Source organism: Eurosta solidaginis, chromosome 4 (assembly GCF_040869045.1).
Source record: "Eurosta solidaginis isolate ZX-2024a chromosome 4, ASM4086904v1, whole genome shotgun sequence".
NCBI classification, from domain to species: domain Eukaryota; kingdom Metazoa; phylum Arthropoda; class Insecta; order Diptera; family Tephritidae; genus Eurosta; species Eurosta solidaginis.
This window is the reverse complement of record NC_090322.1, coordinates 108,770,748-108,787,854: the sequence shown is the minus strand read 5'-3', so window position 1 is coordinate 108,787,854 and position 17,107 is coordinate 108,770,748. Positions and strand designations below refer to the sequence as shown.

The 17,107-nt window shown below is 41.5% G+C and overlaps 1 protein-coding gene across 1 annotated transcript in view; it reads right to left on the bottom strand.

Moving 5' to 3' along the window:
• The window catches only part of LOC137250128 (uncharacterized), a 67,942-nt gene extending 59,978 nt beyond the window's left edge, over positions 1-7,964 (bottom strand). The window contains exon 1 of the mRNA XM_067782437.1: positions 7,745-7,964. Coding sequence (XP_067638538.1) covers positions 7,745-7,859 — 115 coding nt within the window. The 5' untranslated portion in view covers positions 7,860-7,964. The remainder of the gene's footprint in view (positions 1-7,744) is intronic.
• Positions 7,965-17,107: the final 9,143 nt, after the last annotated feature.

Sequence of the window (17,107 nt, the reverse complement as noted above, 5' to 3'; positions counted from 1 at the left end):
TGCTACGCGTCCCCTATATGGTCGCCAAGCCTAAAAACTACTCACTAGAATAAGCTACAGGCCTGCCAAAATACTGCTCTCAGAACCGCCACGGGCTGTCTTCTTTTGTCCCCAGAACACCATCTACATAATGAGGCGAGAATACTCCCCATCAGGGAGATAAATGAGAGCTAACCAAACAGTTCCTGTTGAATACCCAGAAACCTGGGCATTCCAACAGACATCTGATTGATGAGCCAACACCGCCCAGTGGCTTAAGAAGTCAACTCCGATCTGGATACTGTAACAGGTTAAACTCTTACCTATCCAGAATCAACCACGGCATACAAAATGTATGCCCTGCTTGCAATGTGTCCCGACATGACACCAACCATCTCTTTAATTGTAATGTGGAACCAACGCCTTTAACACCCCTCACATTATGGTCCACCCCTGTTGAAACAGCAAGTTTCCTTGGACTGCCGTTAGAGGATATTGATGACAATTTGTGATCGGTCGCACCTATTGGATAGTGCGAAAAACTGCTACAACAACAACAACAACAAGTCGCATTCGTTAACTGGTCTCCCAGGTTTTAGTGTTGGAATTATCCTTGCTATTTTCCATTGTTCGGGAATGAAAAGAACTTCTACGACAGGTTGAAAACGTGTGCTAGGTAGTGTATTCCCTCAGCGCATAGGTGGCATTGCTATTCCGTCTGGGCCTATTGATTTGGTGGCTTGGGCTTTTGCTAATGAGTGGCACGTCGTATTTATGTTTATGTGCCCGTCTGTTTGCACGATGTCTGGCCTTGTCTACTGAAGGATTCATTACAAATTGCCGGTTTATCACCGAAAGCAATGGATACTTTTGTCATTGTGGTTTGTTGGATTTCGAACTAATCACTAGTGCTATTGACAATGAATTTCTAAACATTTCGAAACAATTTGACTTTCTTAAAAAAAACTAATGAACAATAATCTGAATATTGCTGAAGATTCTCCGAATGTCAATAACAGAAACAAACTTGATATGCAAAACGAACTCTCAAATTATCAATCTACTGTTTTCGTTTCTACTTATACAAATAAACAAATGCAATAATCCAATGCTCTCACTAATAACACTTCTACCAAAGAGGATAAATTATGATAAGAGCCGTCACTCGTTACTCGCAGCCATTTGCACGATGTTTTCTAAGAGGTAGTCGCTGGTTTTTTTTTTTGGGCGAGATGTGCATAAGATGTCTTCTATACATTTTTGTGGGGTATTTGTTTTTATTTTTCCGCCTGTATTTAATTAATTAATTCATTCTCTTTTCAAATATTACAGTTGCACAAGGTGCCTACACCGCATGGATAAATGCGAGACAGTTCAAAAATGTCCCTCTTAGAAAACATTCGGCATCAATTTGTTGATTTCCAGCGAGTTACTCGCCACTAATATCAGACTGATGGCTCTTATTATATTTATCCTCTTATCTACATCTACTTACACATTGGCATCTACAACTTTATCTAATTCTATCCTAGCAATTAATACGCAACCACTCGTGTCCAATGCTGTCACTATTAACAATAACAACAAATGCTGTCACTATTAACAATAACAACAATACTTCTACAAATACATTAGCAACAATTAAGGCAAAGCCGAATGCCAATTCCAGGGAGAGAAGAAATAATAGCCGTGTTTTTTATACACGCGTATACGTTTCGTTTCGCGTGAAAAACACGCCTATCCTCGCTTAGTTAATGCTTAGGAGACCCATCTAGCGGCAGTGGTTAAACAACTAGCTACAGCACAGGGTGTACCGAAAAGCGGAGACACAACCCTATTTCTGTGGATAACATCCCTACAAGACGGAGGTAACTAGTTCACCCACACATTCAAAGCTTTTTTCGCTCTCCACTAACACATGTAACATTCCATACTGTCATCGAAATGACAGTGTCATTTTTAATGACAGTTTAGAAATTATTCCGCAAAACCTTGATTTTATTTTGTGTGAATTTATATTGTTTTATCTTATTTTAAGCTGCTATACACGCGTAAGAATTTGCGATTATAAATTTAATAAGATAAAAAAGAAGTTCAGAGCCCATTGTATAGATCACCAGCTCTCTCTTAACCTGGTGTGTTAAGGGATTTGCAAACACCCCTTGACTATAAAAGAAAAAAATTCTGTGTGTCTGTTTCACTAATAGACTGCGCTTCCCAAGGCAGTCGGTTCTATGTACCGGAGCGACTCGGGATTTTTCCCGACCAAGGACTGTCATTTCAGTGTGACCCCATCTAATTTGTTTCGTCCCTCCCACAAATGGTCATCCTCCCAACAGCTCCTTGCAGCAGGACTACTCCATATTCTCTTACTCCGGGAAGGCATCGAATCCAATCCGGGTCCGTCTCCTGACCCCGGTCCTGAGAAATGGTTTTGCTGCATCTGCCGGAAAAGAATCTTTTTAGGACGGTCATACCCTGTTCAGTGTGTCTCGAGCAGGTTGTTCTCGGCTTGATCCCAAAACCCGACGTCCACGTAACTTTTATAAATCTTTTGTGGCTCCTTGCTGTTCACGCCCAAGAGCGTCCCGTAGTCTACGCCTTAGCGCCCCCCCCCCCCACTACCATCCAGCAGCCCCGCTGCTCTGCAAGCCACAACAAGTACCCGCTGCTGCTCGCGCCCCACGTCGCCAACAACTCAAACAGCTGATACCACTCATAACTACTACCTTCGTAGTAGAGTTGGTAGCAATGCTGAGCATCAGCCCCTGCCCCCGTCTTCTCCCCCCTCTTTTCCGACAGCAATCGTGCAGGTCAGGGAAACAGACTCTTAGTCCCTACCTCCATTTGCACCGTCTGCCAGCACAGAATATATAGGTTTGCGACATCCGCCCAATGCAGCTCCTGCCTTGGGTGGTGCCACTTTCCTAGATGTTCTGGTCTCCGCGACGGCAACCCCCCGACGGGTTTCATCGCGCCATGTTGCCAGGTCGCAAACCCAAATCATCCGGGTACCCCAATGCTTGCCCAAAGACGCCCAGTCCCAGGGCCACAACAGCAATTGCGTCATGGCCTTCCACAACCCAGGCGTAGTCACCCGTCACTTACCCCCAGAGTGGCAACGTCTCCCCTTATGCACTTCAGAATCCTGCAGTTAAACTGTAATGGACTAACTGGGAAGATTACGGAGATAATCGATTTCATGAAGCGGCACAACATCCGCATTGCTGCGATTCAAGAGACTAAACTCACAGCAAGATCTGCATTGCAGAGCTGCTCTGGGTATAACGTCCACAGGAAAGACCGCGAGAGCGGAAATGGAGGCGGTCTCGCGTTTATCATACACCACTCTGTGCAATATTATATATTTGATCCTGACATCGACCGCAGGGACAATGTCTTAGAACGTCAAGGCCTATCTGTCCGGTCAGGCGATGCAAACCAAGAAATCATCAACATCTACATCCCTCCTGCCACCTGTTGCCCCAGTGGATACCGCCCTAATATCAGGGCCTTACTCACTGGCAACAATCGCATTATCTTAGGTGATTTCAATGCTCATCACGATCTATGTTTTTAAAACTTGCGGGCGGACAGTAGGGGTGAGATGTTGGCGGTTCAAATAGAAGAAACGACGCTCTGCACAATAAACGGAGACGCCCCCACACGTATGGTAGGAAGCTGTCACAGCTCGCCAGATATCTCAATCGTGAGCGCAGAACTCGTAAACTGCGTCAGCTGGCAGCCGATGGTAACATTGGCATCCGACCACCTGCCCATACTTATTTCGCTTGAGCGTACCGCCGACTTTATCGGCACTGAAACCCACTTTCATAAACTTCAAAAAAGGAAAGTGGGAAGAATATAAATCCTTTACAGACAGGCGCTTTGCTGCCCTCCCTATCCCGACTGATGCCCGCCAAGGGGAGCGTGCCTTCCGTAAGGTCATTAAATCCGCCTCGGAACATTTCATTCCCGCCGGGAGAATTCCCGAAATCCAGCCCCACTTCCTGGCGGAGGCCGCAAACTTAGCGAGAGAACTGACCTTATAAGACAGCTTGATCCAGGCGACCCCCAAATAAGGGATATAAACCAACGCATCAGATTGCTTGTGGATGAACACAAGCGGGCGAAATGGGAGGAGCACCTAAGAGGTTGCAACCTCTCTACCGGTGTGGGTAAAATTTGGTCCACCGTAAGGTCCCTATCGAATCTGACTAAGCACAAAGACAAAGTTTCCATCGCCTTGGCGACAAAGTGCTGTCGGACGCGAAAAAATGCGCGAGCGCTTTCTGCCGACAATATATAATGCATCCTACGGTCGACAAAAATAGACGGAGAGCCAATAGACACGCACATAAACACAAATTCAGCGCGTCACCAATCACCATCACCGCTAAAGAGGTTGAGGACGCCATTGGTCGTGCTAAACCATCCAAAGCAGTGGGCCCAGGCGGCATAGCCATGCCGATGCTTAAAAGCCTAGGGAAAGAGGGTTTCAAATATTTAGCGCATGTCTTCAATCTGTCTCTTTCCACCTTTGTCATACCTGAGAAATGGAAAATGGCCAAGGTGGCCCGCTACTAAAGCCTGGGAAACCAGCTAACATAGGTGAGTCGTATCGTCCGATATCTCTCCTATCGCCAGTGGCAAGGACCCTTGAAGCCATTTTGCTCCCTTATTTCCAAGCAAATTTGCAGCTAGCCCCTCATCCGCATGGCTTCAGCAAACTCGATAGCACTACCACCGCGCTAAATGCCATTAGCACCCAGATAAATTGCGGTTTAAATCAATACCCCCACCATAGAACAGTACTCGTAGCGCTAGACCTATCAAAAGCTTTCGATACGGTCAACCATGGCTAGTTACTGCAGGACCTGGAAGGGTCTACCCTTCCCCCATGTCTTAAAAGGTGGACCGCAAATTATCTGGGTGGTCGGCAGGCATCGGTGCAATTTAGAAACGAAACATCAAAACCAAGGAGAATTAAACAAGGGGTGCCACAGGGTGGTACCCTATCCCCACTTTTATTTAATTTCTACATATCTAAGCTACCTTCACCACCGGAAGGAGTCACAATCGTTTCCTACGCCGATGACTGCACAATAATGGCCACAGGCCCAGGCCCAAAGATCGATGCGCTATGCAATAAAATAAACGGCTACCTCCCTGATCTCTCCAGTTTTTTCGCCTCGCGAAACCTGGCATTATCACCGACTAAACCTTCCGCGACCTTATTTACAACATGGACGCCCCAAATGTCGACCATTTTGAACATCCACGTCGATGGCACTACGCTACCGACTGTCCTACACCCCAAAATCTTGGGTGTGACGTTTGATCAGGATCTACATTTTGGTGAGCACGCAGCCGCAATTGTTCCGAGAATTCAGAGCCGTAACAAAATCCTCAAATCCCTCGCTGGCAGTACTTGGGGAAAAGATAAAGACCTATCAAAAGCTTTCGATACGGTCAACCATGGCTCGTTACTGCAGGACCAGGAAGGGTCTACCCTTACCCCATGTCTTAAAAGGTGGACAGCAAATTATCTGGGTGGTCGGCAGGCATCGGTGCAATTTAGAAACGAAACATCAAAACCAAGGAGAATTAAACAAGGGGGCCACAGGGTGGTGTCCTTTCCCAACTTTTGTTTAATTTCTACATATCTAAGCTACCTTCACCACCGGAAGGAGTCACAATCGTTTCCTACGCCGATGACTGCACAATAATGGCCACAGGCCCAGGCCCAAAGATCGATGCGCTATGCAATAAAATAAACGGCTACCTCCCTGATCTTTGCAGTTTTTTTGCCTCGCGAAACCTGGCATTATCACCGACTAAATCTTCCGCGACCTTATTTACAACATGGACGCCCCAAATGTCGACCATTTTGAACATCCACGTCGATGGCACTACGCTACCGACTGTCGTACACCCCAAAATCTTGGGTGTGACGTTTGGTCAGGATCTACATTTTGGTGAGCACGCAGCCGCAATTGTTCCGAGAATTCAGAGCCGTAACAAAATCCTCAAATCCCTCGCTGGCAGTACTTGGGGAAAAGATAAAGAAACGCTCATGACTACATACAAAGCAATTAGCCAGCCGATTACGTGCTACGCGTCACCCATATGGTCGCCAAGCCTAAAAATCACCCACTGGAAGAAACTACAGGCCTGCCAAAATACTGCTCTCAGAATCGCCACGGGCTGTCCTCTTATGTCCCCAGAACACCATCTGCATAATGAGGAGAGAGTACTCCCCATCAGGGAGAGAAATGAGATGCTGACCAAACAGTTCCTGCTGAATACCCAGAAACCTGGGCATCCCAACAGACATCTGATTGATGAACCAGCACCGCCTAGGGGCTTAAGGAGTCATCTCCGTAAGCATTTTGAGGAAATACGGCACCTGTGAACCCAGCCGTATGAAGTGAAAAAACACAAGCAAGTCCTTGGTGAACTCCATAAACAGGCGTCGGACCTTTATGCCGGGAATTACCCGGTGAATCCAGTGCTTAACGATAATTATCCAAAACTTGCGGAAGAGGAACGCATACTCCCCAGGGAAACGAGTGTCACTCCTGCTCAACTTCGTTCTGGATACTGTAACAGGTTAAACTCTTACCTATCCAGAATCAACCCCGACATACAAAATGTATGCCCCGCTTGCAACGTGTCCCCACATGACACCAACCATCTCTTCAATTGTAATGTGGAACCAACGCCTCTAAACCCCTTTCCTTATGGTCCACCCCTGTTGAAACGGCAAGTTTCCTTGGACTCCCGTTAGAGGATATTGATGACAATTTGTGATCGGTCACGGCTATTAGGTGGGGCGAGCATTGCTACAACAACAACTAATAGACGAGACTCTGGTGACCCCAAGCTCCTCATGGTACTTGGGGGTGGAGAGGGAGGGATGGCCTGAAGGTTTAATGTGGCCACAAAAATCGTTGGTAATTCTTTACGACAGTATGACACTGTTAATACGCGTATTAATCTCGAGAATAATCCGAAGGCGGAGAAGAAAAATTGTATCTCTGTCCGGAGATAGTTGAAGTTGGCGATTTTCATGTGATTGTTGTAATGTTGTTCTACCCACAAAAAAAGGTAATAGTCTAGTTGAGGGGTCGACTGCTAATACGCTACCAAAAATATCGAGAGATGTGTCAAACGACGCGTCTTGACATCAGTATTAATAATGAAAAACCGGAAAAAGACCCCCGGGTACCACCGAAACCGGGGGTGGGATCCATAGTATTTTTGGGCAGAGCACCTTTCTGCGTTGGCGTACTTCGGCCGCGCTTATAGAAAATAGCCCTGGGCTACGCCATGCCACGTCCGGGTGTGTGGTATAACCGTGGCTACGGCCACGGTGATGCACAATTTTTTTTTTGTGGGTACGAACACAACAATAACCACATGGAAATCGCTAACTTCAACTGCAAATATCTGCGGACATAGATAAAATTTTTCTTTTCCGCCTTCGGATTATTGTTCTCGAGATTAATACGCGTCTTTTGGCACCTCTCTCGATATTTTTTGAAGCGTATTAGCAGTCGACCCCTCAACTAGACTATTACCGATTATTGTTGCCGAAGTCAACACGCGTCTTGTGACAAAGCTCCCGATATTTTTGGCCGCGTATTAGAAGTATACAGTTGTTCTCATTTATGTGTTGCATATATGTATGGCTGTTTCACACTTTTGCTATTGGTAATAGTTTATCGTTATCAAATAATTTGTCATGAGGTCTTCCACTTACGCAAATTCCCTGTTGAACATGTCCTTCGTCGTTCTCCCCATCTGCTTACGTGAGCACGGCTTAGTAAAGTTTCTTCCATAAGCGCAACAGTTAAATCATGTGAGAACTGTTCCATTTTTGATGTCCAGAATTTATTTTTTTCGAAGCCTAACAATTTGTCTAATAGGACCTTTTATTAAATACTAATATAAAACAAAACAAGTACAACAAAGCTGAATTAGAATAAGGTATAAATAGAAATGGAACACAGAGGAAACAATGTTAAAGAAGAGTAGATAAAACTCGCAATTTATTATAGGCGGTTTTACATAAATGCTTTACTCGCTTCAAAGCACCAGTGTATATCGTTGAAGCGTTTATATAAGTCCGCTTTGTTGTTTTTGTCATTTATTATTAGCCGTGTTTTTTAACACGCGTATATCCGTTTACGCTTAAACTTTATATTGACTGCTAAGAGACAAACTATAAATACACCTCTGAAATTGCTGCGCATAAATTTTGTCCTACTAAATTTCAATACGCATTATACTCAGATGTAACTGAAATATGTGTCTTTGTTTCACCCTGTACACTAATTCTATGTATTATATGTGTGTCCACAATTCATCGCAACTGATTCAGCTATATGTTATACCCTATGGCCATCAGAGCGTTGCGTCTCCGCTTTTCGGTACACCCTGTTGCTGTAGCTAGTTGTTTTACCACAGCCGCTAGATGGGTCTCCTAAGCATTATCTAAGCGAAGATAGGCGTTTTTTAACACGCGCAAACGAAACGTATACGCGCGTGTTAAAAAACACGGCTATTATTAATTTTTTTTTTTTGAAGTTATACTACAGGCAAATTATGAAAAAATTATGAGGGTGCAATTTTAAAAAATGTGACGCAAAATAATTAATAAATTTGGCATCTCCAAGTCCCTTACTAGCTCAGCCATCTTCATCCAAGGTTTCTTTAACAAAACCTAAAAAATATTCTGCAAAAGATAATCAAGATCCACAAAACCCTTCTACGGAATCCGAACCGCCGTCTAACAATCTTATTGTTGTCCCTATTAAAAAATCAGTTTTTGTGTCAAGATTTGATAAAGACACCACAGAAGAGGACCTAAAGTCGAACATCATCGCTAAGCTTAAATTTGAAAACGTGACAGTTCGATAATTCAATTTTAACTATCCTAGGGATATTTCGTCTTTTAGGTTTGATGTATCCGCACAACATTTTGATCCTATATTAAATAATTCTTTTTGGCCGCCCGGTGCTTTTGTGCGGGAATCCGAGCGTAGGCGTAATACTAATATTTCAAATCTTGCTACACTTCCACATAACAATATTGCATCAAAGAACTGAATGTTAAATCGGCCCTAAATTTGTTTTATCAAAATGTTAGAGGTTTAAACACTAAACTAACTGAATTGTATTTGAAATCGTTTAACTGCAATTACAACATTATCGCTTTAACTGAAACTTGGCTAAAACCTCATGTATTTAACTCAGAGATTCTTTGCCATGATTACCAAATATACAGGAATGACCGCTTGAACAGAATTGGAGGTGGAGTTTTGCTTGCGGTACATTCTTCTGTACCTTCAGCTGAGGTTAATTTACCCATTATTGATTCTACAGAATTCAAATGCATTATAATCAATCTCGGAATGGGTTGTGTCTATATCGCGGTCTGCTATATCCCACCATCTTCTGATCCTTCGGTGTATATGGATCATAATTCCCTGCTCAAAATTGTTAATTCATTGATGAAGCCCATTGATTCGATGATAGTCCTGGGTGACTTTAATCTCCCGCATGTATTATGGACCATATCTGATCAGAATATTGTACCTATTTCTTCTAACCTGTCCAACAACGAATTTTTAGCCGAAATAACTGAACTTTGCCTTAAACAGATAAATATAATACCTAACATGTTCGGGAGGACCCTTGATTCTGTATTTGTCGATGGTACATCAAAATGTACTCTAAGCCGGGGTGAACCTCTTACTGTACCTGAAGACCCTCACCATCCTTCCCTGCAAATAGCATACGAATTCGAAAGAAATTCTCCGAGTAGCATTGCTACTAAATACGACTCTAGTTTCAGATTTCAATTCGCGAAGGCTAATTTTAGTAAACTTAATCAAACTTTATCTACAGTGGCTTGGCCCAAATATGTTGTAGATATTGACAAAAATGTTTTTGACTTTTATACCACCATTTACGGTATTTTGGAAAAACACGTACCTAAGCGAAAACGTGTGTCTACCGAATCAGTCCAAATATGGTTCACTAAAGAGCTGAAGTCCTTAAAAACAGAAAATCTCGCTTCTTCAAATTATACAAAAGGTCGGGCTCTCACTCCGATTACTTGCATTACTCTATTTTGCGTCATAAATATTTTGAATTAAACAAAAAGTGCTATAATACATACATCTGTAAGATGAAAAGGAAAATAACTTGCAATCCGAAAGCTTTCTATAATTTCGTGAACTCTAAACGTAGGGTTAAAGGGTTTCCCTCTGCTTTAAAATACAAGGGTGATTTGTCTAGCGACGATCAAGATATTGCTAACTTCTTTGCACAATTTTTCAAGTCCAACTATTCCAATGAATTTAATACTTATTCAAACGAATATCCATTTCAGCTTAACTCACTTAACACCATTAATATTCCAGAAATATATCCGGATGAAGTTTTTTCATATTTAACGTCTTTGAGAGAATCTTACAAGTACGGTCCTGATTTAATTCCCACTTGTTTTCTTAAAAAATGCGCTGAACACATTTATCAGCCTCTAACTGATTTATTCAATATGTCCTTAAAAAGTGGAGTCTTTCCTTCTGCTTGGAAGGAATCTTTTCTCATACCCCTTCACAAAAGTGGTAGTAGGTCGTGTGTAGAGAACTATCGAGGAATAGCAAAGTTGTCGGCCATCCCAAAGTTGTTTGAAGCTATCGTTACCAATCAGCTAACATTTTCCATTTCTACTTTGATTGCAGAACCGCAACACGGATTCTGTAAAGGCAAATCTACCATTACTAATCTACTTGAATTCACAACTCATGTTTCTAAGGGATTTAGAGAAAATCTTCCCACAGATGTTATTTATACTGATTTCAGTAAAGCATTTGACAAAGTATCCCACTCCTTACTTATCTACAAGCTGGATCGGCTTGGCTTCCAACCTGGTCTCACCCATTGGATCTCGTCGTATCTCTGCGGTCGAACGCAAAAAGTTATTTTTAAAAATACTTTTTCAAATGTCATCGATGTTCCCTCTGGCGTCCCACAAGGCAGCCACCTTGGTCCAATTCTGTTCTTGCTATTTATTAATGATATCTGTACCACTATAAAATATTCCAAAATCTTAATGTATGCTGATGATGTAAAACTTTTTAGGTCTTATGCGTCTATCGAAGAACGTCCCTTGCTTCAAGCGGATTTAAAGTGCCTAGTTACTTGGTGCAACGTAAATTCAATGCCGCTGAACCTCAATAAATGCAAATTCATGTGCCTATCTCGAAGATCTTTGCCAGCAGCCTCTTACGTAATTAATAATTTTTGTCTTCTATCAGTAAACTATTTTGAGGACTTGGGAGTCACGATATATGCTAAACTTAGTTTCAACCTTCATATTAATGCTACTGTCAATAAGGCTAGAGGTGTTCTTTCATACGTGAAACGGTGGTCCAAAGAATTTAGTGACCCTTATGTAACTAAAGCCCTTTTCATCACCTTAGTTAGACCGATACTAGAATACGGATCAATAGTCTGGAATCCACAATATCGAGTTCATGCAGATAGACTTGAATCAATACAAAAGCAATTTCTACTTTTTTCTTTAAGGAATTTTCAGTGGGACTCTGCGTATAATCTTCCACCTTATACTAGTCGGTTAAAGCTTATCAATCTTCCAACTCTTGCAAGTCGTAGAGAAATGCTAGGCGTTATATTTATGGCTAAACTCCTGATTGGACTGATTTCTAGTTCAATTCTTTTGAACGAAGTAAATTTCAACGTCCCATCACGGGTGTCAAGACATTACAAACCTCTTCTTTTGAGGCAGTGTAGAACTAATTTCGAATTAAATGAATCTTTTCGGTGTTTGTGTCATGATTTTAACACTCATTCTAATTCATTTGATATAACGGATTCACTTTTTACCATAAAGAAAACTGTCTTATCCTATCTTAACTCTTAACAAAAAAAAACAAAAAAAATCAAATAAATTAAAAATATTCACTTATTTAACAATGTAGTATATATATGTATAATTTCTATGTAATTTCTAACTGTTATGTATAGTACTCAGCTTATGATTTTTATTCTCTAGCTGAGCAGTTTTAGATCTCGACGCTTAACAAACCTCCGCCTATCAACAACTCGGCAATAACAAATCCGTGCGTCATGCGGATGCGCCCCTCGCGCCGGTCGGGCGGGCTTTGGAGGGTTTAATCCGTTGGGTATTATTATTATTATTATAAAAGTCGCATGTTGAAAATGCAGTTAGTGTACAAGTTCACTGTGAATTTTACACATTGTAAACTTTACCAAGTAGCGCAACTAACAGCTGATCGCTGAAAACTAGCACACACACACAAACATCACTAATGGCCATATTACGGAAATCCTTAGGGAAATTCAAGTTAAATTTTTAAACAGACAGAAAATGTTATAATTTTGGAATATATAGCATCTAGGACACCTTAATTGCAGTTATTAAAAGAAAATGTTTGCTAATACTCAAGTATTTAATATGGTCACCCCAGATGAGTTGCGTGACGAAGAAGAATATGAAGATATTTTGGAGGATATTAAAGAGGAATGTAATAAGTATGGTGTGGTGTGGAGTGTTGAAACCCCTAGACCCATTGAAGGTGTTGATGTGCCTGGTTGTGGGAAAGTATTTGTTGAATTCAATTCGGTAATGGATTGTCAAAAGGCTCAGCAAGCATTGACGGGAAGTAAATTCAGTGATGGTGTTGTGGTCACTTCATACTTTGATCCCGATAAATGTCATCGTCGTGAGTTTTAAGTTGGAATTTGAAAGAGAAAGTCTCTTGGGTCAGAAGTGTGTTATGCACGGTCTTTTTTATACCACTCATTATAATTTGGGGATATATGTCTCCGCCAAGTATGAGGTCTACGTCTTCGTTGACGTAGAACCTCTTGTCTGCCAAAACCAAGTCTGGGAATACCTGCATAGTCATTGCGTTGATATAGCAGGATGGAAGATTCCCAGTGAGTTTAGCTAGAACGAGAACGGGTGTAGCCAGGCTGAAGCAGGGATCCACTGGTGAACGTAATTCGATGTTGGATGCTTCTTTCACCTGAGCTGACACCGCATTTGTGATGCCTGAAACCTGGGCATGCATTTTCTTTGCTGGAAAATAAATTCTACGTTTTATTCTTTCAGTTATAAAGAAACATTCAGGCCCAGAATCAATTAATTCCCGCGCGGAGAAGTCGATACCATTATGGTAAATGTGTAGGCGAGCAGTTCCTAATTGCACATCTGTGCTGGAATTGGGATGGCAGGATTTGACATTCTGGTTAGTAGAGGAAGGTGGTTGTCCCGACTCCTGTCTTTTCCGTGCCTGTTCCGAAGTTGGTGGTGTATTATCCGCATCTTTGAAAGGGTTGTGTACCGCAGTTTTCTGAAGTGTATCCGCATGCAGGAGCGTGTGGTGACGAGAGTGGCATTCGGAGAAGTTGTACGAACTGGTGCACCTCGTCACTGTGTGTCCTGGGGATAAACAGTTCAGGCAACCATTTATGGATTTAACGAATTTAATCCTTTCTACCGGGGTTAAATCGCAAAAACGTGAACAGTTGCGTAATCTTTGCTCCGTAGATATGCACATTTTACACATTGATTTTGTTGTTTGTTTGGATATTTTTGTTTCAAAAGCACCAAATCCTTTCGTAGGGGTTTCTGTCGATTGTCGCGACGCGCTTGATTTTTGCACTTTCGATTTGTAAAATTTGTAGTTGTGAGTTTACGAGAATCCGTTTATTCTCGTATCTCTCACATAGGTTTTTCCAGGCTGTCTCGAAGCCTTCATTTGTCAAGAGATATTTCTTGACGATGTCCTTTGCCTCACCTTGAGTTGTTTGGTTAAGGTGGAACAACTTTTCTACTGGGTTAGGCGACTGTTGTTTTTGTAGATGGCCGTGAACAGGTCACGAAACGTTGGCCAAGATAGGTAGTCGCCCTTGAATACCTCAGTATCGCAAGCTGGCAGGCGGATACTGTGTTCACGCGCACGATCTCCTTCGGGCCGAACCTCTATTTCCTGCTTCAATTTGGCTTGAAGTTCAGCCATGTTCGACATGCATCGCAGGAAAACGGCACATGCCGCTTTATGCTTGATCTTGGCCGCTGCAGTTTTTTTTGCGTCAAGCGTGTCAGAGTCAAGTAGCTCCTCGAGGGCGGTCTCTGTTTTTTCCCACTTAGCTTGCAACTCTTTTTGCTGTATTGCCAGCGTATGTACTGTGTGCTGAGCCGCACTTATGTCATTGAAGTTGGCCTCGAACTTGATTATTCGATCGGCCAACTTGATGTACGATTCCATGTTCATGGACGAAAAGTTGTGAACGAATTAAAAAGGCGATTTAAATCTGAATAAACCTGTGCGAATAACCCAACCAACAACGATTAAAATATGATAAAATTGATTTTGTTTGTTTATTTTTTCTGACTTTGCAGATTATTTTTGTGCCGTAAAACAGAGAGCAAGGAGGAGCAACACCAATGTGTACTGTGTGAAGTAAAGGGGCGACTCGCCACTTCTTTTATTTGGCGGTATGCTGGTTTGGCGTGGCAAGTAGCTTATGTCGTTGTAGTGGCTTCAGCTGGCTCAATGTTTTTTTTCTTTTCACGTTTTGGTATTATGTGGCGATATGTGCGCTGATGTGAGGCCTAATATAACCTTCCAATTTTGTGTTGTATAGCTGTTGGTGGGCAAATACTTTTCCGGATAAATTTTTGTGATTTTTGGTGCGGTCAGCTATGATATTTTGTTGTAGATTGTAATTTAGGTGCTGTATTTCCAATTCCTGGTGAAGGTGGTCCAAATGTTCTGCCGGGGTGCGTCTGCTCCTGAGTCGGTGGGCGCACCGGGGTCGATCTCAGTGGGAATATGGCGTGTGGAATAAAGAAATAAACAAATATACGAGATTTCTCGTTATAAAAGTGTAGGCTTTATTGGCTAAAGATAAAATAGACAAGTTAACAATATTACCTTTTTTGAAATGCAAAGGAACGGCAAGATCGCTGGCGGCAGATGCTTACAGAACGGCTGTTGAAATCCAAAAGGCCGGTTGTATCGGAAGCGACAACCGTTGACCCGCAAAATCCTCCGTTTTGGAGGGGAAAGGCACCCACACATCAACCCCAACATGCATATGCATTAGTGCTGACAACAAGCGGCAGATGCTTAGAGAACGGCTGTTGAAATCCAAGAGGTCGGTTGTATCGAAAGCGACATCCGTTGACCCGCAAAATCCTCCGTTTTGGAGGGGAAAGGCACCCACACATCAACCACCACATGCATATGCACGAGTGCTGACAACAAGCACACATACACGTGCATGTACATGCATGCACATGCATGCGGCGGTGATGGTGTGGGTGGCTATAAGTTTAAGTCGAGCATCGAATTGCAGAGTTGCATTAGGGGGATCGCAATCAGATGCGGAAAAGTTAGGCATCCTGACTAAACACTTTCCGTGTCTTTGCTTTTAAATATGGCGAAATCTTTTATGTATACACATATGTACACATATTTATTTCAGTGCTACCATTGATCAACTTTATGGTTGGCTTATCTCATCAGCTGATTTTATTTTTTTAATTTCACTAGAGTAGGGATTGTCAGAAGGGGATGACAAACTCAAAATGAAACCAACACATTGACAACATTTTCTTACTACACACAAAAGCTGCTAAGTTTTATGTTTTCATTTCCTTGCATTCGTCTAACACCAACACGCTGATTTTGACAATATGAACAAAGGTATGTTGTTGCTGCAGAGATGAACCAACCATATAGTTGAGCCATGGTAATTACATGCATATCTGTTCCATTACAATAATTAGTCGACCGATTTGTGTTTGCATCGACTTTAAATAAATGAATGTAAATAAATAAAAGAATAAAGTAATACCGAATTAAAATTCGTTCGATCAGCTCTTTTGAATCAGCAGTCGAAGATCAAATTTGTCCCATGATGGGACCATAATTTACATAACGAAAAACAAATTATTAAATACATCTCGAACTTCTACACCCACATGTAGTAAATCAAGCACATAACTACTAGCCAACAAGCTCAAACTAAACAAAAATTTACAGCTTATAATACCTATATGACACGACTTTATTTTTGCTTGGATTCCGCGCTCAAAATACTGACGTTTAATCGGCAAAACAATTTCCAATGAGCGCAAGAAAAACCAATATTGCCCACAAAAAAAAAAAACAACTTTGAAATGTTATAATCGTCTTTTTTTGATTTCATTTTCACTAAATTTTTCAAAATAAAACAATGAAAATATAGCCGAAAAAATATTGCAAGATAACACTCTTTACATAATTGTGCACAAAATAGTAAAAATAAGAAAAAAATTTTCATTTGTCTAAAGACATTAAGAAAACACCGCCGAATGTCAAAAATCGATATACAAACTGGCTCGTTTGTTTTTAATGAAGTTGTTTTACTGCTTTGGTTTCGTTAGTTTTTGGAATATAGGCCACACTCTAAAAACAGTATGTAAAAATGCAAGCTTATTACTAGTATTTTTTTGTGTAATCTTAAAATTTGTTTGCATAGTCCCGCACTTAAAGTGTATTTTTCTTATTTACACAGCAATGCCACAATCTTACGAAAATGTATGCTGCAAAAACACGTATAGTTCGCGAAATTACTTACGTTTGTAAGCTAACCCAAAGGTGTGTACATTTACAACAAAAGCTTAGTGGACGTTGCCGATCGACACCATCTTGACGCGTCGTGTTCATTCGTTTCCGTCAATCGGCAGCGTGCGGTTTATCGGAAAGCGTGAATAATTATTTAATTATTTTAGTGCATAATTATAATTATTATAACTTATTGTAATACGTAAGTTATTTTTACTTTAATAAGAATAATGCTGAAAAATTATGTGCATTGGCAGCAAAATGCCGAGCATAGGTGTAGTGTTTTTGGCTGGTGTTTCGATAGCGTTGAATCTATTTTCACTCATTTGCAAGCTCATTTGCGTGATAACATTTCAATTACTTGTCCTTTTGAAAATTGCTTAAAACTGTTCTCAACTTAGTGTTCGTTTAAATTTCATATATACAGAAACTATAAAAAGCAAAATATA